The sequence below is a fragment of the Saimiri boliviensis genome, chromosome 2 (assembly GCF_048565385.1).
Source record: "Saimiri boliviensis isolate mSaiBol1 chromosome 2, mSaiBol1.pri, whole genome shotgun sequence".
In the NCBI taxonomy this organism is placed as follows: Eukaryota; Metazoa; Chordata; class Mammalia; order Primates; family Cebidae; genus Saimiri; species Saimiri boliviensis.
The window spans coordinates 29,112,212-29,137,316 of record NC_133450.1 but is presented as its reverse complement, the minus strand read 5'-3'; the positions used below and the strand labels follow the sequence as shown (position 1 = coordinate 29,137,316).

The 25,105-nt window shown below is 53.2% G+C and overlaps 1 protein-coding gene across 5 annotated transcripts in view; it reads right to left on the bottom strand.

The window, feature by feature from the left end:
* Positions 1 to 23,977, bottom strand: part of LTBP2 (latent transforming growth factor beta binding protein 2) — a 117,359-nt gene extending 93,382 nt beyond the window's left edge. For 3 of the 5 annotated variants that reach the window (XM_039469456.2, XM_010335285.3, XM_074392974.1), the window contains exons 1-2: positions 20,504 to 21,053; positions 12,717 to 12,787 (exon numbers count right to left, since the gene is read on the bottom strand). In XM_039469456.2, the coding sequence (XP_039325390.2) occupies positions 12,717 to 12,787; positions 20,504 to 20,994 (562 nt within the window). In that variant the 5' untranslated portion in view covers positions 20,995 to 21,053. Of the gene's footprint in view, positions 1 to 12,716; positions 12,788 to 20,503; positions 21,054 to 23,796 lie in introns of those variants that run through there. The other 2 variants (XM_074392977.1, XM_074392975.1) reach the window with 2 other exon arrangements.
* Positions 23,978 to 25,105: the final 1,128 nt, after the last annotated feature.

The window sequence follows — 25,105 nt, the reverse complement described above, 5'->3', positions numbered from 1 at the left end:
GCTGTTGCTTAAAGCAAAGAAGGAAATGCTGAGGTCCCCGGAGAAGCAGTTCCATGCAGTGCTGCAGGAATTTTAAGAGAGAAAACCTCCAACCACAGTGGACCAGGGAGTCTTCATGTTTTGCCTTTGGAGTTTCACGCCTCTAATTTTTCCTCAATAGTAGAGATCGTAAAGGCGGGTGCTGTGGCTCACGCCTGTAATCCCTGCACTTTAGGAGGCTGAGGCTGGAGGATTGCCTGAGTCCAAGAGCTTGCCCAGCCTGGGAAACATAGTGGGACCCCACCTCCACAAAAAAATTTTTTTTTAATTAGCTGGGTGTGATGGTGCACACCCCTAGGCTTAGCTACTCTGGAGTCTGAAGCGGGAGGCATCACTTGAGCTCAGGAGTTTGAGGTTGCAGTGAGCCATGACGGCGCCACTGCACTCCAGTCTGGACAACAGAGCAAGACTTTGTCTCTAAAAACACATATAAATAAATTTAAATGAGTAGAGATCATGCCTTATACTTGAGAAATCAACCCAGTATGGGTTATGTGGCTCTAACAAATCTCCATTTGATGACTGGTCCAGTTATCAAGCATGATACCACAATGTCCATGTTTAGCCTGTGGGAGTTAATCTACACAAGACGGAGTACCTCCCAGCCTCGGGGCAGTGCCCTCGGACAACCAGAGTTAACCCCCGAGCCCCGGGACAGTGCCCTCGGACAACTGGGCGCCTACGCTGTCCCGTGGCCTCCTCCAGCTCGCTTGCCGATGCCAGTCTTCAGCCATTCACCATTTGGGCTCTTTGGAACCCTTTCTTTTCCACATTCCCCAGACCTGCTCTTCTTCACTGAGCATCAGAGAGGTGGAAAGTTCCAGCTGTGGGTGTTCCACTCTGTAGAGTGAGCAGGGACGCCAAAAGAGGGGGAAATAAAACTTCTGAAATTGCTTTAAAAACAAGAAATAAAAGGCATCGTTCCCCAAATCCCCCCATCTTCCTAGCTGAGCCCTTTCTCCCCTCACTCCACCCCAAAACAGTCATCAGAGATTCACTCAGATTTTCCACACAAAACCCCTACTTTTGGGAAGGGACCAAACTTAGAATGGGCAGACCTGGGAGAGATTCTAGAAACAGCACCCCCACCACCACCCCACGCAGGCTGCTCCTACTGTCTGCTCGGAGCCCCTGCGGATTAGCTACTGGGTAGCAACAAGAACTGGGTAGTGCCCAGTAGTCCTTGCTACTACTGGTTTGCTTTGACCCCAGCTCAGCGACATCTCAGCTGCACGACCCTGGACACATCTCATCTCACTGAGATGCCTCCACCAGTGTGCCAGCGGCCTTGTCCACGAAATGGGGCTGATAATTCCTGCTTCAAAGAGCTGTCATGAGTCTCAGCTGAGCACCTGGACGTGGACGTACTTGGTACCCTCTAAGGCTGTGCTGTAGCTGCAAACTGTCTGTGGTTATTTAAGTTTAAATGGATTCAGATTAAATAAAATTTAAAATGCAGTTCCTTCAGTCTCACAAGACATATTTCAAGTGCTCGACAGCCACACGTGGCTCACGGCTACCACATTGGACAGCAAGAGCTAGAACGAGTCCATCATCACAGGAAGTTCCACTGGCCAGTGAGGCCAAGCTTAAAACAGCGACACAAAACCACTACCCCAGAGGCAAGATGGCTTCTGAGCTTCTCTGCTATGGCCCTTTCCCCAGGAAAGGGCAATGTCAGCTCAGGCCCCAGTTACAGAGATGAACAACCAAGGACCGTGGTGCAGGGTGGGGACCCCAGTACAAGGTGGGGACTGCTTTCCAGGTGTCAAATATAGCCCAGCCCCTCCCCACCCTACACCCTGCCCCTCGCACCCAGGCAGGGCGTTTGTCATCGGCTCTATCTCCTGGGCCCAAAGACACCGTCTCCCTCCATCTATGACCCATTAGACAGAGGAGGCACCAACTTCCGGGTGGGTCCCTCCAGCCCTTCCCTTCCTTGCTGGCTTCCAGTGCCACCCCCTCTCTGGTCTGGGAGAGGAATCTCAGCTCCAGACTCTCAGCCCAGCCCCCAACTCCTAAAGCTCAGCTGCTCCCCAGGTTAAACCTCCATTATCCCTAAAATCTCCGAAATCTGTGTCCGTGGGATGCTAAGACCCTATCCACTGAGCCACCTGATCCCCTCCTCAGGATGGGGCCCTGTCCCCTTTCACCGCTAGAGGCCTTTGCATGTGGGGCAGTTTGTACTTCATTCACAGTATTTACCTCAGACCTCCCTGGGCACCTGATGTGGGACCCCCATCTGAAGACCTCAGTTTGTCCCTGGAATCTGCTTACTGGGGGGTCCACCTGAGGCCCGGAGCTGTTCTCCACAACTTTGACCTTCGGTTTCCACCGGAAGGGGAGGGACCCTGATGTCAGAGCTCCCCCAGCCAGGGGAATCCCTGTCTGGCTCACATACACCCCCGGAATCCTCCTCAGCATCTCTCTCTCTACTTGTAAGCTCTGCCCTGCCGTGTCTCCCCGGCCGTGACGGAGCCCCCAGGCTGTGGGAGAAGCCAGGGCCTCCAGGGCTCGCCCAGCTCCCACACAGCTGTGCCGGGGCCATGGCTCAGGACGGCTGGAAGCCGCACCGGGGCTCTGGGGCCGGCCAAGTGCCCAGCTCGAAAATAGCAGTTGTGTTCACATAAAAGCTTCTAATGAGAGAAAGATGCCGTTCTTGGCCCCTCATGCGCTCTCTGCAGACGCTGTCTGGCAGGCCAAGCGGGCCTCTACCGTTTGGCGGCTGGAGGGGAGGAAGGGGAGGTGTGAGTCAGACCTTGGCCCCCAGCCCTTCAGCACAGACCGCCCTGTTAATTGCATTAACAAATGCTAAGAGGCTGGGCCAGGTGGGGGCCAGGGAGCCACGGGGCCAGGGGCTGGGGCAGAGAGCAGCCCCAATCCCACCGGCTCCAGCGGGCATGAGGGGGAAGACTCTGGGCCCAGCTCACCGCCCGGGGCTGAGAGGCCTGGGCTCCTCTTCAGCCGCTGCCCCAAAGCAGAGGAGAGTCCTCCATCCATCTCCACAGTCCCAAGAGCTGGTCTGGGAGGAGGCCTCAGTGCCAGAGGAGCCCTAGAGGTGAGACAGGCTGGGAGGGGTCCCTGGGGATGAGTCTTTTCCAGAGAAGTGGCTTCCAGGGGAGACAGTTCTGGGCTGGAGTGGAGCCAGCCACCCTCCCACAGCAGCACCAGCTCCACGCTCAGGCCCAGGATGGTCTGGAGGGACGAGCCACCACCCCAAACACTGACAACTCAGAGAGGCTAGGGCAGGGGCAGGAAGGACACTGTGGCCCTGTTGTCGGAGACATACATTTGAGATCTGACTGCGGGACCTCACCTGGGGCCAGTTTCGTCACCTCTGTGAGTCTCAGTGTTCTTCTCCAGGAAATGGTCATGCAGCCAAGCGCGGTGGCTCACGCCTGTAATCCCAGCACTTTGGGAGGCCGAGGCAGGTGGATCACGAGGTCAGGAGTTCGAGACCGCCTGGCCAATATGGTGAAACCCCGTCTCTACTAAAAATACAAAAATAGCCAGGCGTGGTGGCACTCACCTGTAGTCCCGGCTACTCAGGAGGCTGAGGCAGGAGAACTGCTTGAACCCGGGAGGCAGAGGTTGCAATGAAAATGGTCATGTATTCAAGCGCACAACCTGCCAGGATGGCAAACAAGAGACTGTCCTCTTGGGGCTTCCAATTTAGGCAGAGGGACTGTCACTCAATAGGTAAACAAAGAAGTCCAGCAGGCTGGGCATGGTGGCTCATGCCTGTAATCCCAGCACTTTGGGAGGCTAAGGCCGGCAGATCACCTGAGGTCAGGAGTTCAAGACCAGTCTAGCAAACATGGTGAAACCCCATCTCTACAAAAAATGTAAAAATTAATCAGGCATGGTAGCACACAACTGTAATCCCAGCTACTTGAGAGCTTGAGGCAGGAGAACCGCTTGAACCTGGGAGGCAGAGATTGCAGTGAGCTGAGACTACACCACTGCACTCCAGCCTGGTTGACAGAGCGAGACTCCATCTCAAAAATAAAAATAAAAATAAAAAACAAAGAAGTGGAGCAGAACTTGGGACGTGAGGGATGGAGGAGATTGTCGAGGGCCCGAGATCCTGAAGAACAAGGCTGGTGGGGGCCGCTCAAGCCAGAGTGTCCAGGGTACCCCTCTGAGGAGGGCGCCTCAAAACAGAGACTGGGAAGATGACAAGGGCCAGAGATGATAGGGCGCAGACTCGGAGGCAGCGGAGTGTGCCTCGACTGAGAGGCCAGCAGTCCAGGCCGCCCTTGGGGAGCTGGGTGACTGCAGGGACACTGCGGCAGGAAGGTTTAGGCGGGATGTGTTGAGGGCAGCAGGGAGAGCAGGCAGCAGGCTATGGTGTCACCCAGGAGAGCTGTGACAGGGCCCTGGCCCAGAGAGGCGGCAGGGAAGCAGGCAGGTCCATGAGGGAGTGAAACAAACAGGGCTTGGTAATGGGTGGCGTCAAAGCCTGAGTGAGAGGAAGGCATCCCTGGGGCCACGGGGTGGCCGGCTCCAGCAGGCAGGTCGATCGGGGTGCCAGTCAACAAAGTGGGTAAGACCTGCACCAGGGAGTTAGCTCAGAGGGAGGGAAATCACGAGTTCTCTTTCGACAAGTTGGGATGGAGAGGTCTGGGAGGCATCAAGCACAGATGTGGAGCAGGCAGCAGACGCACAAGACTGGAGGTCAGACAAGAGGCCTGCTGAGAATTCGTGTAAATCTGGGCGGCCTCAGCCCAGAGACGGTGTTTACATCCACGAGAAGGCAGCCGATGTTTCCAGGACCAATGCAAAGATAAAGAAAAGAAGACAACCAGACTAAGTCCTGGGAAACACACAGTTTTGTAGTGGGTGGAAGAGAAGCAGCAGCCCGGGAAACAGGAGGGGACGAGACCGAGAACATCATGAGGGTTTGAAGGAAGACGGCAGCGTTTGGCACATCCAGGCAGAGTGAGCACTGGGCATTACCGTTAGTATTGCATGTAAACGGTCGGGCACAGTGCCTGCTGGCACTCAATAACCAGGGGCGGTTCATGTTCCGCTTGGCTCCTATGGCCCTGCTCTGTGGGGTGAGGGACTTGGAAGGTCTGGGGAAGTCCAACATTATTAAGACGTCAGGTCAAGAGGGAGAAGCCAGCAAAAGAGACCAAGAAGAGGCAGCTGGGGATGGAGGGAGGAACCTGCCGAGCCACCCATGCCAGCATTTGCTCACTTAGCTCTTTGACAAACAGATCCCAAGCACGTACCAAGGCCATAGGTGTGGAGAGAGGGCCGGGTCTTCACTGGTGTCAGCAGGACACAGGGCCTGGCTTCAGGAAGCTCCCAGCCAAGCACATCTCTTAATCATCTCATTGGACAAAGAGCCTCAGGGTAACCTGCTCCCTAGGAAGATCTAGGGTACCCCCACGCAGCGGGAAGAAATGGACAGGGTCTTTTTTTTTTTTTTTTTTTTTTTTTTTTGAGATGGAGTTTCGCTCTTGTTGCCCAGGCTGGAGTGCAATGGTGCAATCTCGGCTCTCTGCAACCTCCTCCTCCCGAGTTCAAGCAATTTTCCTGACTCACTCTCCCAAGTACCTGAGATTACAGGTACCTACCACCACACCCGGCTATTTTTTCTTATTTTTACTAGAGACAAGGTTTCACTATTTTGGCCAAGGTGGTCTCAAACTCCTAACCTCAGGTGATCCACCTGCCTCGGCCTCCCAAAGTGTTGGGATTACAGGCATGAGCCAACACACCTGGCCAACGGGGTCTCTTGATGGGACTGTGCCCTTCATATCAGCTGGGTTCCACTGAGGTCATATACTTTTTTTTTTTTTTTTTTTTTTTTGAGACGGAGTTTCACTCTCGTTACCCAGGCTGGAGTGCAATGGCGCAATCTCGGCTCACCGCAACCTCCGCCTCCTGGGCTCAGGCAATTCTCCTGCCTCAGCCTCCTAAGTAGCTGGGATTACAGGCACGTGCCACCATGCCCAGCTAACTTTTTGTATTTTTAGTAGAGACGGGGTTTCACCTTGTTGACCAGGATGGTCTCGATCTCTCGACCTCGTGATCCACCCGCCCCGGCCTCCCAAAGTGCTGGGATTACAGGCTTGAGCCACCGTGCCCGGCCCTGAGGTCATATACTTATTCCCCTTTGCCACCTCCCACCTTTGTTTCCACCACTCCCTGCCAACTTCAGAGTCCCCATTGGATGGTTCATCCAGTGGCAGGTGCTAACCAGCCAGTAAAGATGGAAATCCACCCTTGCCCTGACCCTTTTACCTAAAGTTTGTTAAGCATTTCCCACAACACGGTCCTGGGCTCTGCTTTACATGTATTACCTCATGTAATCATCTCGTTCTTACAACTACAATAGGTTCTCCTCTCATCCCCATCTGACATATGGGGAAACTGAGGCAGAACAGTCAACAGCTTCCCCAAGATCACCGTGCTAGTAAGTCATGGAGCAAGGGTCTGAACTCAGGAGTCTAAGTCCGCAGCTGGGGCTCTTAGCCACCCGGCCACAGTCTTCTGCTTCGGGATGCGGTTGGCATGAATGGGGCAAACAGGCTCCCTCAGGGAAGTCAAGGAGGAGCTCCGATCAGGAGAGACAGGGTTCTTGTAGGACTGGGATGGAGACTAGAGGAAATGCCATTCCATTGCCTACGTGATACATGCACAGAAATGCCAGGCCCACTCCAGTGTCTCCATCCCAGAATCCCCTGAACACCGTGGGGAGTTTCTGGAAGAGCTGATGGAATCTGGGCAGCAGAAAAGGATCTCTCAGCACAAGGTGGGGATAGGCCCTGTATTAGTCAGTAGACACTTATGGAACCTTTACCTTGTACCCAGTGTGCTGCCTGCTGGGGGCAGTGAGATACAGTCCCTACCCTCAAAATAAGGACAAACATGTATAGCGTGCATGGAACATGCCAGGCTTTGAACTAAACATCTGACCTAAGTTACCTCATTTGTTCCTTACCACTTGTGGAGGCAGGGCCCAATGCTGATCCCAGTTTACAGAAGAGGAAACCGAGACACAGAGACTTTAAGCAACCTGTCCACGGTCCCGCAGCCACTACGTGTAGAGCTGAGAGTTGACATTTAAACCCAGGCAGTCCAGCACGGTCTCCTGATCTAGCATTAAAATACCAGCTAAACTTAGCCTGGGCCAGGCTGTCTACATGCATTTACTCATTGATCAGAAAGCACAGAGCTAAGCCCTTGCCCTCTGGAGCCAGGCTACCTGGATTCATGTCTGGGCTCTGCTGAGTCTCGGCAGCAAGACTTGGACAAATAGCCAAACTCATTTGTAAATGGGGATTAAAAACCAAATCTAGCTTATAGGGTTGTTGTGAGAATTAAAAATTAACAATACAAGTGTTTAGAATCATACCTGATGCACAGTAAGAGCTATCGAGTTCATTGTCATTCATCCCCAAAACTAACTTTATATAGATCGTTATGCCCATTTTATGGATGAGGCACTGTGGCTAGAAAAGGGCCAGTTGCTTGTCCCAGGACACAGAGCTGGGACTCAAACATGTCTCCAGGGATCTGGTGCCAGAATCCAAAGTACATGCTCTTGATCTTGAGCCTTGCTTTTGGGGGCAGGAGTGGCAGAGTAACTTGCCTGCCCACTCCTCGACAGATACAGGGATTCTCTTCCGCCCTCCCCAAAGCAGCCCCAGCCCCTGCGCATCCAGGCTGAGATAAAATGAGAAATCTAAGGAGTATTCAAATCCCCTTCCCCAGTTGGGTTGGTGTTGGGCGTGAGCCAGTCTGGGAAGAATGGACAGTCTTCCAAAAGCTGCAGCTATAAACAGGACACTGTCACTCCACACCCTCCAGTTCTTCCCCTCCGCTGGGCAGGGCCCGGCAGGCCCCAGTCAGCTGCCTCCACAAATACATAAACACATAAATCCCCAGAGAGAGAGAGCTGGCAAAGACACAGAAGGAAAGGCAGATACCAAGACTAGAGGAGGAGACGGCGGCGCAGCTCTAGCCCCCACCGAGTTGGAAGGAGGGGCTGGGTTTCCAGCAGTGGGCACCTGCAGAGCAGGGCGGAAGGAAGGCAGGCCCCGAGAGGGACTGGTGTATGACATTGACCTGGAATTGATTCTGCCAGAGGCAAGAGATGGCAAGTGAGCAGGAGCCAGTACTCTCTGCGCATGGGCAGTGGGTTGGGCCCGCAGATATCCGGGAGAGACTGAGTCTCCACGTGGTTCTGGCACTCGACTTTACTCTTGGCAGTGGGAGACTGTCAGCCCCCATCTCTCGCCAGCCCAGGAAGGCATCCCCTCATGAAACTGCTAGGACAGAATCCTGAACATTCCCCAACACTGGCCTTCTCCGCCCCAGCCAGGAGGGCAGCTGTTGGGAGGGGAGAAGGAGAAGCAGAGTTGTGGGAGTTGGGGAGAGCCAGCTGACGGGGTGTGGCACCAAGAGCCCCCCTTCTGTGGCGCTCTGGATGAAAGCATCCAGTGCCAACACCCCACCGCCTGCCTCTGTGGTTCTCATTAGGCTATTAGCAGCCAAATAGCAACAAGCAAACAGCACAGGAACCAGTTAATGAGCACACAGCCCTTCAGTGGGCAAGCCAACTGCACGTGGGAGAGGCTGTTGCCCACCAGCCACCACCCCCCCCTCTAGGAGAGCTGCTGGCCTGCGTGCCTGGGTCAGGGTGGGCAACCAGGGGGTAGCGGTGAGAGGGCCAGGGAGAGAAATACCAGGGGAGAAGGTACTGGCAGCCCCCTACCTCAGCTTCCTGGTGCAGCACCTGCTGGGGCACAAGGGTGCCCCCCACACAGGCGCTGGTACTGTAACAGTCTGCAAACTCACTCAACCTTGAGTTCCTAGGGTTGAAACTTCAGTCTATCACAGAGTAACACTGGACCATCACTAGCAAGTTAGGAAACCAAGAACCTCCAGGGCTGGAGGGCCCAAGTGAGACCTATGCCCAGACCCTTCAGGCAGCTGGGGAGAAGCCCACCCGCTGTGAAGCCACCCGCTCCAGCTTCAGCTCAAACCTCAGCAACACTCTCCATCAGCCAACGCTGCCTTCCAGCAAAGGCTAAGCTCTCTCGAACATACCAACGCTCTTCCCCGCCTCCAAGTCCCAATCACTGCCCAGGCCTCCTGAGTTCTGGAACGCACTGCTACTCAAAGTGTGGTCCCTGGGCCAGCAGCGTCAGCATCCCTGGGAGCTGGGTAGAAACACAGGATATCCGCCCCACCTCAGATCTGCTGAATCAGAATCTTCCCTTTGATGTGATTCCCAGAGGATTTGGGGGAACATTCAAATTTGAGGAGGGCCCCCAGGGCAGATCTTCCTGTGACTGACCCCCAACTCTGCTCAGTGATTTTTGGCCACACCTAGAATCACCTAGGGTGCTCTTAAAAAATAACAGTGCCAGGTCCTAGCCCAGAGCTTCTGCTTAGCCTAAAGCCACCTGGCCACCCACGTCCCTGGCTTCTCTACCCGGAGGAGTTGCTCAGAGCTGATTATGAGTCTCGGGTTCTTTTCCAATCAGCTGTGTGGCTCTGAGCAAGTCACCACCTCTCTGAGGCTCACTTTCTTCTTCTTTACAGGTGTGGTGGCTCACACCTGTAATCCCAGCACTTTGGGAGGCTGAGGCAGGTGGAACACTTGAAGCCAAGTGTTTGAGACCAGCCTGGCCAACATGGCAAAACCTTGTCTCTACCGAAAAAAAAAAAAAAAACCACAAAAATTAGCCAGGCACGGTGATGGGTGCCTGTAATACCAGCTACTTGGGAGGCTGAGGTAAGAGAATCACTTGAACCCAGTAGGCAGAGGTTGCAGTGAGCCGAGATCATGCCACTGAACTCCAGGCTGTGCGACAGAACTAGACTCTGTCTCAAAAAATAAATACATTTTTTTTTTTTTTTTTTTGAGATGGAGTCTAGCTCTGTCATCCAGGCTAGAGTGTAGTGGCATTATCTCGGCTTACTGTAACCTACACCTCCCTGGTTCAAGCAATTCTCCTGCCTCAGTCCCCCAAGTAGCTGGCATTACAGGTGCCTGCCACCACCCCAGCTAATTTTTGTATTATTAGTAGAGACAGGATTTCACCATGTTGGTCAGGCTGCTCTCGAACTCCTGACCTCATGATCTGCCTGCATCGACCTCCCAATGCGCTGGGATTACAAGCGTGAGCACCACACGCAGCCTAAAAAAATTTTTTTTAATAAAAATAAAATAAAATATTGAGGGACAAGTGTTTCTCGCCCACCTGTCTGTACCTGAACACAGAGGGCCTGACTTCTGAGAGCCCCCACGCATCCAGGTTCCCTGAAAAGGAAAGGGTATACAAGCAGATCTACTTCATTGTTCGTTTTTGAGTTTTTGGCTCTGGTTCTGTTATCTGGAGATCCTAGGAGGGATTTTGCCTGAGCTGCGTCTTCAGACAGGCAGAGGGTCAGGGCCACGAGGCCTGAGACAGAAGCCAAGAGCTTGGTGAACCCGCATCTCCAGCCTCGCGGGAATGAGAGCAGCAGCGTCACATCCCATCATGCGGGGTGTCAGGACAACCACAGATGAGGGCATCCATGGTGCTGGGAACATTACATGTTTTGTCACATACCCAGACTGTTAACTGTGAAGCCCTCCTATGGAGAAGGGCCTGGGGCTGGTCCTTGAAGGAAGGGAGCTGGTGAGACTGAGGCTTTGCAGCCAGCCTTGGGACTGGCAGAGGCAGGGGCAGCCACCTGCAGGATAGTCAGGCAGAGTTCCTGGGGAGCTGATGTGGACCCAAGAGGAGCCTGTGGGAGGAAGGAGAAAGATCCAAGGGGCACCCTCAAACTCCCCTATCTGCTGTGATCTGTGGGGACTCTACACTTTGGAATGCCCAGCACCCACTGGTGTCAGGAGGGAATGGAGCCCTGGAGATTGGAGGCTGGAGTTCTGGAATCAGTTGGCCTGGGTCCAGCCTGAGCTCAGCACTTGCAGCAGCATAGCCTTGGCTGTGTTTCCTAAGCAACCCAAGCCTCAGCTTCCTCATCTGTAAACCATGATGATAAGTGTACACATACTTCATAAGATGATTGACAAGTCAAACTAAGATAATGCATGTAAAGAGCTTAACGCACTGCTGGGCACTAGTACATACTCAGTTATTAGATAATAGTATCGGGAGTGAGAGCAGTGACAGCAATAGTACCATCACTTCCAGATCACAGATACAGAAAGCGAGGCCCAGAAATTAAGGTAAGATAGCCGGGAGCAGGGTATAGGTATTAAGAAGACTGACCTTGGAGTCAGGTTGTCTGGATTGAAATCCTAGCTCTGCTTTTTCTGACATGTGACCTTGGGCAAGTTTCCAGACTGTACTCCACTTTCCTCATCCACCGCCACAGAAGATTTTTAAAGTGCACCATGCACGAAGTGAGCGCTATAAAGGTCCCAGCTCTTGCTGTTGCGAATGCCCCTGATACCATCAGTGGAAAAGGCTTGGGCATGGAGGCTCTAGCTCTTCCCAACTCACTCCTTGGTTTCCACAAAATAAGATGACTTTTCTCTCCTTTGAGCCAGCCTGCCAGGCGTCAGAGCAGTCCAAGGGGAGACAGCTACAGGCTATGTCATCTGACCATCCTGGTAGAGTGCCTAACAGAGGTCAGGGCCATTGGGCCAGCCTCCAGGGGAGAGGTGGATACTCATCACACGCTACATGAACGGTGACCCTGGAAATGTGGGAGGCAGAGGCTCTGAGCCAAGCATTTTCTGCAGAACACAGGTGCATGCAGGCTCCTGAGACCCTGCCGGGACGGTGAGTGGGTCACAGTAGGGCAGCAGGAGGGAATGCAGGAAGCTTTGAAAACACGAGCAGTGATTTTACTGGAGAAACTGTTTCCAGCTGGAGGTTTTTTTTTTTTTTCTTTTTTCTTTTTTTCCAAGACAGAGTCTCGATTTCTCACCCAGGCTGGAGTGCAGTGGCGCAATCTCAGCTCACTGCAACCTCCACCTCCCGGGTTCACACAGTTCTCTTTCTCAGCCTCCGAAGTAGCTGGGATTACAGGCGTTTGCCACCATGCCCAGCTAATTTTTTGTATTTTTAATAGAGACAGGGGTTTCACCATGTTGGCCAGGCTTGTCTTGAACTGCTGACCTCATAATCTGCCTGCCTTGGCCTCCCAAAGTGCTGGGATTACAGGTGTGAGCCACTGTGCCCAGACCTCTTTTTTTTTTTTTTTTCCTCTTTAAGGAGTCTCACTCTGTCGCCCAGACTGGAGTGCAGTGGCACGATCTCAGCTCACTACAACCTCCACCTCCTAGGTTCAAGCAATTCTCCTGCCTCAGCCTCCGAGTAGCTGAGATTGCAGGCACCCACCACCACGCCCGGCTAATTTTTGTACTTTTAGTAGAGACAGGGTTTCACCGTCTTGGCCAGGCTGGTCTCCAACACCCAACCTCAAGTGAGTCACCCACCTTGGCCTCCCAAAGTGCTGGGATTACAGGCATGAGCCACCGCTCCCAGCCCCAGCTGGAGGCATTTTTAAACCCCCCTCTCTGCCACTGGATATTGCCTCCACTCCAAAGAGGGGCTGCATCTTCAGGACGCAGACTAGGAAAGACACTTCTGCTTCAGGTTCTGGAGTCCCTAAGCTTGACCTGCCTGGGGAGTAGGGTGGGGAATGGCACACCACATTTGATACAGCGGTGTGTCTGCACCCGGGGAGGCACTCACGTTTTATACAGTGGTTGGTGCTGTTCGCTGTTGTCCATCCTGGGCAGCACTGTCCCCCGCAGACGTTCCTCCTGTGGGGTCACCAGAACAGTCAACCCAAGGATGCTCAGAGCTGGGGACTATTCCTACAGCCCCTCTGACAGTCCCACCTTCTACAGGAGGGGCCTGGGGAACAGGGAGCGGCTGGGAAGGCTGTCCCCATTCTACATGCAAATCTAAGACTGAACCCTGACTCTGTCATTCTCCACATGTCCTGGGAAAACCTCACTCTCTCCATCTGTGCAATGGAGACAACAATAGCTGCTTCATTGGGTTGTTACGATGGTTAAGTGAGGTGGGGAATTTTAACATCTGACATAAAGCAGGCAGTCTGCTCAGGCAATGATGACAGCAATCCTAAAGCTAATAAGCCGGTTCAGAGAGGTTCAGTGACTTCCGAATTCCACACAGCAGGTAAGTGCTGGAGGCTGATTCAAACCTGGGTTGGCCCAACTCTAAGCCATGCTCCAACTCTACCTCTCATAAAACACACACACACACACACACACACACACACCATGGTTCTTGTCCTTTTTTTTTTTGAGACAGAGTCTCATTCTGTCACCAAGCTGGAGTACAGTAGCATGATCTTGGCTCACTGCAACCTCCACTTCCTGGGTTCAAGAGATTCTCTTGCCTCAGCCTCCTGAGTAGCTGGGACTACAGGCGTGCGCCACCACACCCAGCTAATTTTTGTATTTTTAGTAGAGACAGGGTTTCACCATGTTGGCCAGGATGGTCTCCATCCCCTGACCTCATGATCTGCCCACCTCAGCCTCCCAACATCCATGCCAGGGATTACAGGCGTGAGCCACACGCCTGGCCTTGTTCTTATCCTACCAATGCTGACCATCCAAGGAAAGCTGAAAGACACACATAAAACAGTCTCAAGTTTATACGAGATGTCACCTGCCAACAAATGCACACTGAGGAGTTTCAGCCCCTGGCAGTCTGGTGCATGGTAAGGCTGAGCCCTGAGTGGACACTGAAGGAACAGGACTCTAGAATCCCTGTTTAAAAGGGGCTTACGAGGTAGCAAGGTGGTAGGAGGATGGGGCTGGGGTGTGGGTTAAGCTGCCTCTGCATAATTTTTATTTGCAGACACAATTTTTATTTGAGAGGCAAACAGGACTAACTGTATAGGGAAACAGAGTTCTTCCCTCGGCTACTCCTTTGGTTTTTTATTGCTCAGGCTGGAGTGCAATGGCGAGATCTAGCTTCAATGCAACCTCAGTCTCCCACAGCCTCAGTCCCCCAGGCTCAAGCAATTCTCCTGCTTCAACCTCCCAAGTAACTGGGATTACAGGTGCCTGCACCGCACCCGGCTAGTTTTTTGTTGTTGTTGTTTGTTTGTTTGTTTGTTTTTTAAGACGGAGTGCTAGTTTTTAAAATATTTTAGTAGAGACAGGATTTCACCATGTTGGCCAGGCTGGTCTTGAACTTCTGACCTCAGGTGATCCATCCACCTCAGCCTCCCAAAGTGCTGGGATTACAGGTGTGAGCCACCATGTCCGGCCCTTCAGCTACTCCTTGATGCTGGCTCTGAGGGCACCCCCATGAGACACTGACCTGCAGTTTCGGGCACTCACCCAGCTCCCCAAACTTTGCCTCCAGGTATCTGCTGTGCTCTGGCAACACCAGCAGTTTCCACCCAGCCCTGACTCTGCAGCTAAAGACCCACACGCCTAGACCAGGGTGACTCCCTAGAAGGGCTTCTCCTGGACACTTCTAGGGAGCGACTAGAGGCCCAAGCTGGGCTGGGCTCTGGCTTACATCCTTCTCACCAGAAATCGTCACTGGGCACTGGAACTGGAGGGTGAGAGGGGAGGGAGATGTGCAGAGGCTGGACAGGCGAAGGACAGAGCAGGGCGGCCATTCTTGTGATCTCTGCGGCCAGCATGGCGACATCTGGTCCCACTTAGGAGTTTGTTTGACATTTGAGTGGACCCCAAAGCTTATGTGGTTTTTGGAGTCTTATGAAGAATTCAAAATAAATTCCTGCAGCTTGAAAACACTGAGGCCCATTCCTGGCCCTTTGGCCCAAAGTTGTGGGGCGCTGCCTCCCTCCCAGGGAGCTCCCAGAATGTCCTGCCAGCCAAGAGTTGTGCCACTCAGCCCACCTCAAAGCCTCTCTGGGCGACCGCCTTCAGCAGCTTCCTGGCTACCTCAGGGCCCATGTCACTGGGGGCGGGGAAAGTGCTGCTTGTCAGACCCAGAGTTTCTGGGGGTGCGCCCCAGTGGAAGGGGAAACTATTCACCCATTTGTGCGTCACTACCTCTTGTGGTGGTGACAAGTCCTCTCGTGGGGCTAGGAGGTCTTTGAGAGGAAACAGATGCCATGCCCTGGGAATTTTCTAAGACATAGGGCCTGTGGGAACCCAGACAGCATGGACGCAGGAGCCCGCCTGGTTGGGAAGTCATGGCATGGAGCCCAGCCCAAGGAGGCCCCCTGAGCCAGCCATCACCCCAGCTGCCCTCAGGATGCCTTTGCAGGGGACTGTGGGAGGGTAAGGGCCAGCCCTACTTTGCCTGCACAGAGTAGAGCCCTAAGGGATGTAGCAGCCACAGTGAGGATTGGCCAGAATCAAAGGTTGCCAGGCAGAGGGGCCAGGCTAGGGCTGGTAGGGCTCTCAAAAGAGATTCAGGTCCCCAAGGAGAGACTCTGAGGATCCCTACAGGCCAATATTAAAGTCTTGGGTGCAGGGCCAGGGAGGTGACCAGCTGGGAATTGTCCATTCAGTGGGCTCTGGCTAGCAGAGAGAACAAATGAGCCTGAATAGCCAGGATATACAATTCAATCACTCTGACACCCTAGAAGGTGCCTCTCAGAGATCCTTGGAGTCACATCTTCCAGTGGACACCACTCAGCACACATTCACCCAGTATCCAGATCACTGTAGGGAACACGTCTGGCTAGCAGCCTGGGAGAGCTGCCGTTCCACCTGGGCCAAACCCAAGATCATACTAGTCCTCTGTTAAAAACCTCCCAAAGCCCTCCACTGGCCTCTACAAAGCCCCCTGGCACCCATGTGCCTACTTGCCTGTGCAGTCTAATTGCCCCCATCATCTGCACTTAGTCTCCACGATCATCCACAACCAAGGCTTTGTTCCTCCAAGGATACAAGGTCTGTGGCTCCCCAGTTGCCCTGCGGATTTCACTTTGATGCCTTTGCCTGGGCTACTTTCTCTGCCTACAATTCCTTTACTCTCTGGTCTACTAATTGAAATCCTTTTCATACTCCAAGACTTCCAGATCAGATGTTACTTTCTTTGTATAAAACCTCCCCTGGGCCAGGCACAGTGGCTCATGTCTGTAATCCCAGCACTTTGGGAGGCACGGCAGGTGGATCACGATATCAGGAGATCGAGATCACCCTGCCCTACACAGTGAAACTCCATCTCTACTAAAAATACAAAAAAATTAGCCAAGGTGAGTGGCACGGGCTGAGGCAGGAGAATCATTTGAACTTGGGAGGCAGAGGTTGCAATGGCCAAGATTGAGCCACTGCACTCCAGCCTGAGTGAGATTCTGTCAAAAAACAAAAACAAAAACAAAAACCCTCCTCTGACATCTCCCCAGCCTTCTTTCATTCTCTATCTACTAGGATCATTTAGTACGACCTGTCTCAGGTCATTGGTTGTATCTTGGTCTTGGGTATCTCAAGGTTTCTTTCTTATTTCTCTTTGTGCCTCTATAGTCTAACACAGTGCCCAACACATAGTATACAATCAATACTTCTTTGCCTCATTTACTCCGGAGTATCACAAAAAGTGGGATGAGCCACACTGAGGATAGGAAAGGCATTTTAGGTTCACAGATCACAACATTCGACAATCTGAGTTACACGATGAGAAAGTGATCCTCTTTTTAGTGGTCCTTATAACCTAATTAGGTCAGTGAAAAATGCCGGGTCCTCCCCTCAATACCTGCGAGTCCCCCTTTCCAATAGAGAGAACTTGTCACAGGGTTGAGCTTCCAAAGATAATGAATGATGTCTGGACTAGAACGTAAGAACATTTTGTTTTCCTTTCAATTTTCCTACATTTGCCTTCTCTTTATAACAAGCAGTACTGCTTTCAACTTACAAAAATGATACAAAGTTTCCTTTCAGTTATGAATTTATTTATAGAGAAAAGTGAGTGGAGCACTGCCTGTAATAGCAAAAAAATGTAATTCATCTAAATGTCCAAAAACAGGAAGATGAATAACTGTGGTAATATTCAGACAAAGGAATAATATGCAACAGTTAAAACTTGGGCTAATTATATTAACATGTTTAAATCTCAAAAATCTAATGAAGAGGAGAAAAATAAATTGCAGAAGAATAATGAAATGTGGCATCACTTATCTAAGTATAAAATATGCAAAACAACATTTTATATTTTGTGGATACATGTATCTATAGTAATACTGTAAAAAATCTATTGGAATTAATTAAATTCAGGGTAGTGGTTAACTTTGGGGAGGGAGGGGGGCAAATTTATAGAGGAAACGTCAACTAAAAAGCTGGAAGCAAAATATGCCAAAATATTAAGATTTGATAAAGCTAGACTGTAAGTTATATTATGTCCAATACCTTTTAGTGCATTTGTAAAACTTCATAATATACTTTAAAACAGATAAAACACAAAATCCCGTTATTTTAACAGAATATAAAGTTAAAGAAAAATAATAACAGAACAAGAGTGAAAGGTAGGGAAAAATACTCTACAGGTGGGATGCTGTGAGGCTAGTTCAAGAACCCCTGTAGAGTCCGGGCATGGTGACTCATACCTGTAATCCTAGCACTTTGGGAGGCCAAGGTGGGTATTGTGCTTAAGGTCAGGAGTTTGAAACCAGCCTGGCCAACATGGGAAACCCCATCTCTACTAAAAACACAAAAAATTAGCTGGGTGCAGTGGCATTCGCCTGTAATCCCAGTTATTCGGGAGGCTGAGGCACCAGAATCACTTGAGCCTGGGGGGTGGGAGTGAACTGAGATGGTGCCATTGCACTCCAGCCTAGGTGACAAAGCAAGAAATCCCATTTCAAAAAAAAAAAAAAAAAGAAAGAAAGATAGAAAGAAAGAAAAAAGGAAACCCTATAAACTGTAAATTTCATTAATGTGGGAACTGTGTCCACTCTGGTCACTGCTGTATGCCAGATACCTAGCATCAAGCCTGGCACAAACTTAACAAGTCTTTATTATGTGCAATAAATCCTCACTACATTGAAAGTTCCGTGAGGACAGAATCTGCCTGTCTTGGTCACTGCTGTATCCTCAGGATCCAGTATAGGGCCTGGGTATAAAAGTCCTTCCAAAGTATTGAATGAATGAAGCAGCGCCAGTAGTAGTGATGCAGTTCCAAGATTCATCAGCAGGTGGCACTTGGTCCCTGGTTGTCTGCGGCTCACAAGGCAGCGAATGGCCAGCTTGATCAGCCTGACTCAAAGCCATTAGCCAGAAGGAACCAGGGTGGAGGAAGTGAATAAACAAGATGACCACTCAGGTCCTCCCCAGCTGACACGGAGCGGTTGACTGGAGTATCAGGGAACCCACTTTATATCAAGGCTGCAGAAGACAATCTGGAGGAGGAGCCTGACCAGCATGTCATGTGATGGGTGCACCTGTGTACAGCAGGTAGCACCCAGCCCATGTCCTCACACGCCTGTTCACATCGACCAGCCCTGTTGTGGTGACAATTTACTTTGCTCATCACCACATCATTCCATGACTTCTAATAGTGCACCCTCCAGCCCTGACCACTTCCCCACCTCCCCCACAACTCACCTGCACCTGAATGCCTGCAGTACAAACTTCTCCCTGCTCCAGCCCAAGCTATGTCTCTGGGTTCCCCTACACCAGAGCTGCAGTGCTACTACCTTCTCCTGGGCCAGTGCCAACAGTAATAAGCCCTTGTCCTTGGGCAGCGCTACACCTGCACGCCACCCTCACCTCCAGGCCTCCTCCTGCCACCTCCCCTCTGCCTCCCCACATGCTGCCCATAGAGCCCCAGGGACCCCAGGTAACAGGTCCCTCTACTCAGCTCTTCAGCCACAACGGCCCCAGTCCTTTGCACTTAACGGGAAGCTTCCAGTACTAGAAAGCATCTGTTCACTTCTTCAACGTGATTCTAAGTAAGTGGGTTGCTCTCCCAGCAGGAACAATGCCTTGGACTCTGAACCTCCATCCCCTTTCCCATGCTCTGCACACAGAATCCTTGGAAGCATGCATTCACTTGCACAGATCAGGAAAGGAAAAAGCTGCAACACAGCAGGTGCTTTCCACTAATGCTTGTTGGATAATCCTATGTGTAAGCGACTTGGCAATGTATGGGTCTACTCTCCGCCTGCTTGAAGCTGGGCCTTCTGCTGGCAGCAGGGAGTTCATTCACTCATTCAACAGATACCGAGAGAATACCAACTAGTGTACGCACTATTCTAGGCACAAGTGACAAAGAAATGGACACAACGAAGTCCCTGTTTGCATAGAGCTTGCATTAGCGTGGGCTGGGAGGCCAGGCCAGAAACACATCAGTAGAAATGGAACATGTCAGACAGAGTAAATGCTATGAAGAAACATAAAGCAGGGTGAAGGGAGAAAGAGGAAGGGGCATGAGTGGCCAAAGAAGGCCACTCTGAGCAGAAATCTGAAAGAAACAGAGCGTGAATCCTGCTGAAATACGAGAAGAGCGCTCCAGCCAAGAAAAACCAAGAGCACCAAGGCTGTGAAGCGGAAGGTCCTTGGAGGAGGACTTGGGGTACAAGTGTCTTTCGTGCTGTTCCCCAGGACTAAACCCAACTGGCAAATCGGGCCCAGGCAAAGAGAGGCTGCCAAAGCCCTTCCCAGACTTCCCGATGGTGTCCCCATCCAGCCCCTCACTGCCCAGGGCTCAGTGCCCTTCATTCCAGAGACAACTGTCATACTCAGGCAAGGTGGAGCACACCCCCAGCCATGAAGATACGATTGGGGGTGGGGCTGCTGGGGCGTCTTCTCACTCTGCGGCGCCCGCGGAGGGCAGGGAGTGGTGCCCAAGGAGAGCAAAAAAAGAAATTGCGGGGTTGTGGGGAGGCTTAGCCCTGCAACGAGCGCAAGCCGCGCTTACACCTAAGGCACACCCATCCAATTCTGCACGCGCCCACTGTCCCGCAGCCACATCAGGGACAGGCTTCCTGTCCAAAGTGCCCAGAGCTCACGCCCACGTCCACATCCAGCCCCGGCGTGCGCGGGCCGACCCACGCCACAATGTACACATTTGTCCCGGCGCACCAGCTTCACTGCCAGCACTCTTCCCCGGAGACGCGTCTACCTTCTCTCCATGGGGCCCCCTACGCCTCCGCCCACCCGTGCCCTAAGCCGGCTCAACTTCCCCTGCGCCTCAAGAGCCTGGAGCGCCCACCCCACTGTCCTGTTCCCGCTGCCTCTCGGGTCCCGGTAGCGCTGCCGGCGTCTACAAGAGCTGGTTAGTCGCAGGCAGGAGGAGCGGGGGCGAGTGGAGAGGCGCCTTGCGAAAGGATTTAACGTCGGGGCTCCGGGCGAGTTGGTAGGAAAGGCTGAGGACGATGATCTATCTTTGCCTTCAACTCTTCAAAAGCGGATCAAATCTTCCAGTCCCGGCTTTGGAACCTCGGGGCTGTTTCCCCGAAGTACTAAAGACAGAGGGACGAGGGCTTGAGTGAGGCGCCCTCTCCTCTCGCCTGCACGCCCCTACACAAATGAGCCCTGGCTCCCCTCTGCACCCTCCAAACCTCCCTTTCCCGTGCTCACCCCGTGAGCCGCCCTCGCGGCGGGGTTGGGGGCGCAGTCCCGGATCGCTGCGGGGTCCCCAGGCGCGGGAGAGCCGGCGCGGCCCGGGCCCGGGGTGCAGGCTGCTGCTGGCCTAGGGGAGTGCTTCTCCGGGTCTGCGCAGGTGGCTGGATTCGCCGCGACTGCTGCGCGCGGGACGGCCTCCTGGCCTCCGCCTCGGTGGGCCTCCTGGGGCTCCCCCAGCCCTGCTGGGCCCGCTCCATGGGCGGCAAGCCAGCGACAGGCGCGTCCTGCTCCCGGAACAGACTGTACACCTTGGCTGCAGCCGCTGCAGGGTAGCTGCCCCCCGGGCGCCGAAGTCGATTCGCGTCTCCGCCAGCCGGCTCGTATCTCCCCACCGGGTCCCTTTGGGCATGACCCGCGCCCACGAAGAGAGCCAGGGTGAGCGGCAGGAAGCCCCTCCAGGGGTTCCTCAGGGCGCGCCCGGGGCTGCGGGCTTCGGTCCGCAGCATGGCGCAGAGGCGGCTGGAGAGCGGGGCGCGCGGACACCGCGAAGAGCTTTGCGGTCGGCGCGCGGGACGCCCCGGGCTGCTCTCCCGGCTTCTCCGAGTCTAGGGGGCCCCGAAGAGGCTGACTGGGAGTCCGGCTCTCCGCGGAGCGAGGGTTGTGCGCCCCAAACCTCCTGTCCGCGCTCCGACTCCAGCAGGGCTCGCACCGCCGCGGCACCTTCGCGCCTCCTCCCAGTGCCTGCAGCCGTCTGAAGGGGACTCGGACGGTTTTATTTTTGGAAACCTCCCCCTGCTTTTTCGTCTCTTTTATCCACGCCAGGCCCCCTCCTCGGAGGGACAGCTCAGCCCCCTCATTACCGGAGAGGGAGCGAGGCATTCCAGCAACACCCACTTTGGCACCGGGAAGCGAGCGGGCGGCGAGGGGGATTAACCCGTGCGGAGCAGGGGGCGGCGCGGGACTGACCCGGGCGCTGGTCGGGCAGATGGCGCCTGCCACGCCCGGGACACCGGGCCGCCTTTCTCCTGCCCCGGGCGAGTTCGAACTGCAGACCTGCCCCGAGTCGTTCTCCCGCCCCTCGCCTCAGGGACCGGCTCCCTGTCGGGTGACCCAGGCTGCAGCCTCGCAGGTCTGAAGGAGGCCGGGAAGAGCGCCGAGGCCAGCGTAGGGGGACAGGGCCGCCGGCCCCTCCGCTTGCGCCCTGACCGCCGGGGGCGCCCTCCGCGGGGCGGGCGGGAGCGGGGGCAGCGAGGGCGGCGGGCGCAGGGAGGTCCCGGGAGCGCCCCCTGGCGGAAATGGCGGCCCCGGCGCTCCGGTGGCTGCAGAGTCCTGGCGCCGCCGCCGCCTTCGCTCTGGATCGCAATCCCCTTCCCCTGGCGTCAGGGTCGCGTCTAGGCCTGGCACGGCGATGGCGGCTGCTAGAAGAGGGGTCCTCTCTTTCTTTTCTTTCTTTTTCCTTCCTTCCTTTCTTCCATCTTTCTTTCTGTCGTTCTTTCTTTTCTTTTTTTGACGGAGCCTTGCTCTGTCGCCCGGCTGGAGTGCAGTGGCATGGGTTCACCACAACCTCCGCCTCCTGGGTTCAAGCGATTCTCCTGCCTCAGCCTCCTGAGTAGCCTCCTGGGATTACAGGCGCCTGCCACCACTCCCAGCTAATTTTTTTCTTTTTTCTTTTCTTTTTTTTTTTTTTTTTTTTTTTTTTTTTTGGTAGAAACAGGGTTTCTCCGTGTTGGTCAGGCTGGTCTCGAACTCCAGACCTCAGGTGATCCAACCGCCTTGGCCTCCCAAAGTGCTGGGATTACAGGTGTGAGCCACTGCACCTGGCCAAGGAGTCCTCTTTTTCACAGAGGCAAAGACATGGAGCCTCTTGAGTAAGTCACTCAAGGAGACCGCCCATGTGAAAGAGGGGAATGGAACCCAGGCCTCCTGCCTCCGGCTGAGTCCATTCCTGGACTCCCACTCCAGCCCCTCACTCTCAGAAATTGCCCAGAGGGGGATTCAGTGATCCCTGATTAACCCAGTGTGTGCACTCACATCTTCTAATGTTGGCAGGGAGGCAGGGAGACAGGCAGGGGTGTGGGAATGCTGATCGCCACTGACTGTGTCTCCAATAATCAGCACACCATTCTCACCCATTCCCCCTCCCTACAGCCTAAAGGCCTGGGTCAATAGGGCTGCCCTTGGCACATGTGTACAGCCTATTTCCCAAAGAGGCAGAGCGAAGGAGCTGGCAGGCGGGCACCAGTTCACAACCTCCCACGCCACACAAAGGACAGCCCCAGGTAATAGCTACTGTTGGAATAAAGCCCCGACCCCTGACCTTGGCCTAGAAAGCCCTGGCCGGCTACCCCGCTCTGATCTCATCTGGCCTCTTGCTCTCCCTCACCCAGCACACTGCGCTGCCTTGGCCCTCTCTCTGCTCCTTGAACAAGCCAAGTGAATGCCCCCTTCCCTCTACCTGGAAGCTTCCTCTCCAAGATGTTAAGAGGATAGTTTCTCATCACTGCTCCTCTCAAATTAAATATCAGCTCCTGGTTTGGCCATCCCTGATCCCCAATCCAGAGCAGCCCTCCCTCACCCCAGTCATCACTCTAACACACCACCCTGTCTCATCTTCATAAAACAGTTCACATCATCTTGTTACTGAATTGTTTGTTCGTGTAACTGAGTTTTTAAATGGGCTGAACCTGAGGAGGGATTATCCAGAAAGTACTCCATGACTACCTTCAACCATGTTATGATAAATTTCCCTTCCCCACCCTTAATGACATCTCAGACAGAATCCTTGGCTCAAGAGGTCATCCCTACCAGACACGAGAACTGTTCTATTTCTATAATGAAGAACAATTTTCAGGCACAAAATGTTTGCTCCTGTCCAGATCAAAACCTCATCCAAGTTAATTGATACAATGTTCCATTTAATAGTCCTCCTCTCCCCTCACTGGCCTGTCCCTTAGCTAGAGATCCTGCAGTGGCGAAAGTGGGGTGTGGTCTGTTTTTCTGACCTTCCTTTTCTGCTGTGGCTCCTCTTTGTCGAGGCTGGCTAGAGGAGAGGTGTTAGAGGAAAAGTAGCAAAGTCTTATGCGACAGGTACCCTTGGGTGGCAGGTGCCGAGTGCTGGCTTTTTCATGGGCATGTATGTGGGTTCTTGGGTGGTTCTCTACAGGACCTCCACTCTGAGTTGTCATAGCAAAGCACTCTCTGGCCAACCTCTCACAGACCCCTGCATCCTCTGTCACTCATAGGACTGTCTCCCCTATGCCAGGCAAAACAATGGTGAGTTGGCTGCTCCTCACCCTGCCCCTTCTCACCTTGCCCACACAGGCCACTCCATCCAGGATCCACGATCAGAATTCTCCAGACGGGAAGTGCACACAAGTCTCTTCATTTACATACGTCCTCAATTCCCAAAGACATAGGCTGGGTTCTCCCATGAACTATCTTGCTGTACTTTACTGTACCGAGGTGCCTGCAATGCCCAGTAACATAGGCAGCATCAGTGGGGGGACAGGCATAGGGACACAGCCTCCAGATGACTGGTTCTCACTCGGAGCTCCCTTCACGTGTTTGCCCTCAGCCCTGCCCACAAATGCAACAATGTTATGCTTCAGTGACTTTCTTCAGTCCCTTTCATTTGTAGACTGGAATAGAGGGATGTGGTTTGATTGTTGTTGAACCTGTTCTGCCTTGGTAAGGTGTCTAGTACTTCTCTTCAGAATGCAAGAATATTTAGCCCTCATTGTTCTATCTTTGTGGCTTCAGCAGATATTCTAAGAACAGAGGAAAAGTCCTGTTCAACAACCTATAAAATCATTTATTGTCTGACTTCCCAAACCACAAGGGTAGCTCTAAAGCAAAAGATATCTTGTCTGCATTGCTCATTACTGTTTCTGCAGAACCTAGGACAGCCAAGAAATATGTGTGAAATGGATGGCTAACTGAATAAAGGACACAATAATCCCATCAGGTGGGGAGGGCTGGTATCATTAGACCCATTTTAAGAGAGAGAAACTAGGCCAGGCTAGATGGCTCACACCTGTAATCCCAGCACTTTGGGAGGCTGAGGTGGGCAGATCACCTGAGACTGGGAGCTTGAGACCAGCCTGACCAATAGGGAGAAACCCTGTCTCTACTAAAAATACAAAATTAGGCAGGTGTAGTGGTGCATGCCTGTAATCCCAACTACCTGGGAGGCTGAGGCAGAATTGCCTGAACCCGGGAGGTGGAGGTTGCAGTGAGCCGAGATCGTGCTATTGTATTGCAGCCTGGGCAACAAGAGCGAAAACTTGTCTCAAAAAAAAAAAAGAGAGAGAGAGAGAGAGAGGAACTGAGTTCTGGGTGGTAGCTCCTGATCCAGGTTCATGTGCTTGCTGTCTCTGAGGCTGGCTCTAAAGATCTCCTTGAACCCTACCCCTTGCATTTGGCCATGAGCGCCCCTCAGTTCCCAGAATGCTGTGTTCTGTTCCTGGGACGCGACTCCTTCACAGCTGTGGAAGCCCCAGGTCCACACTTACCTCTCCTTGCCCAGATATCCACCCAACTCTGGAGTTCCGGGCTCCGTTCCTCTCCCCGGAACCCATCCCGTTCTCTCAGAAGCTCCCCTCTAGACCCCTCAAGACC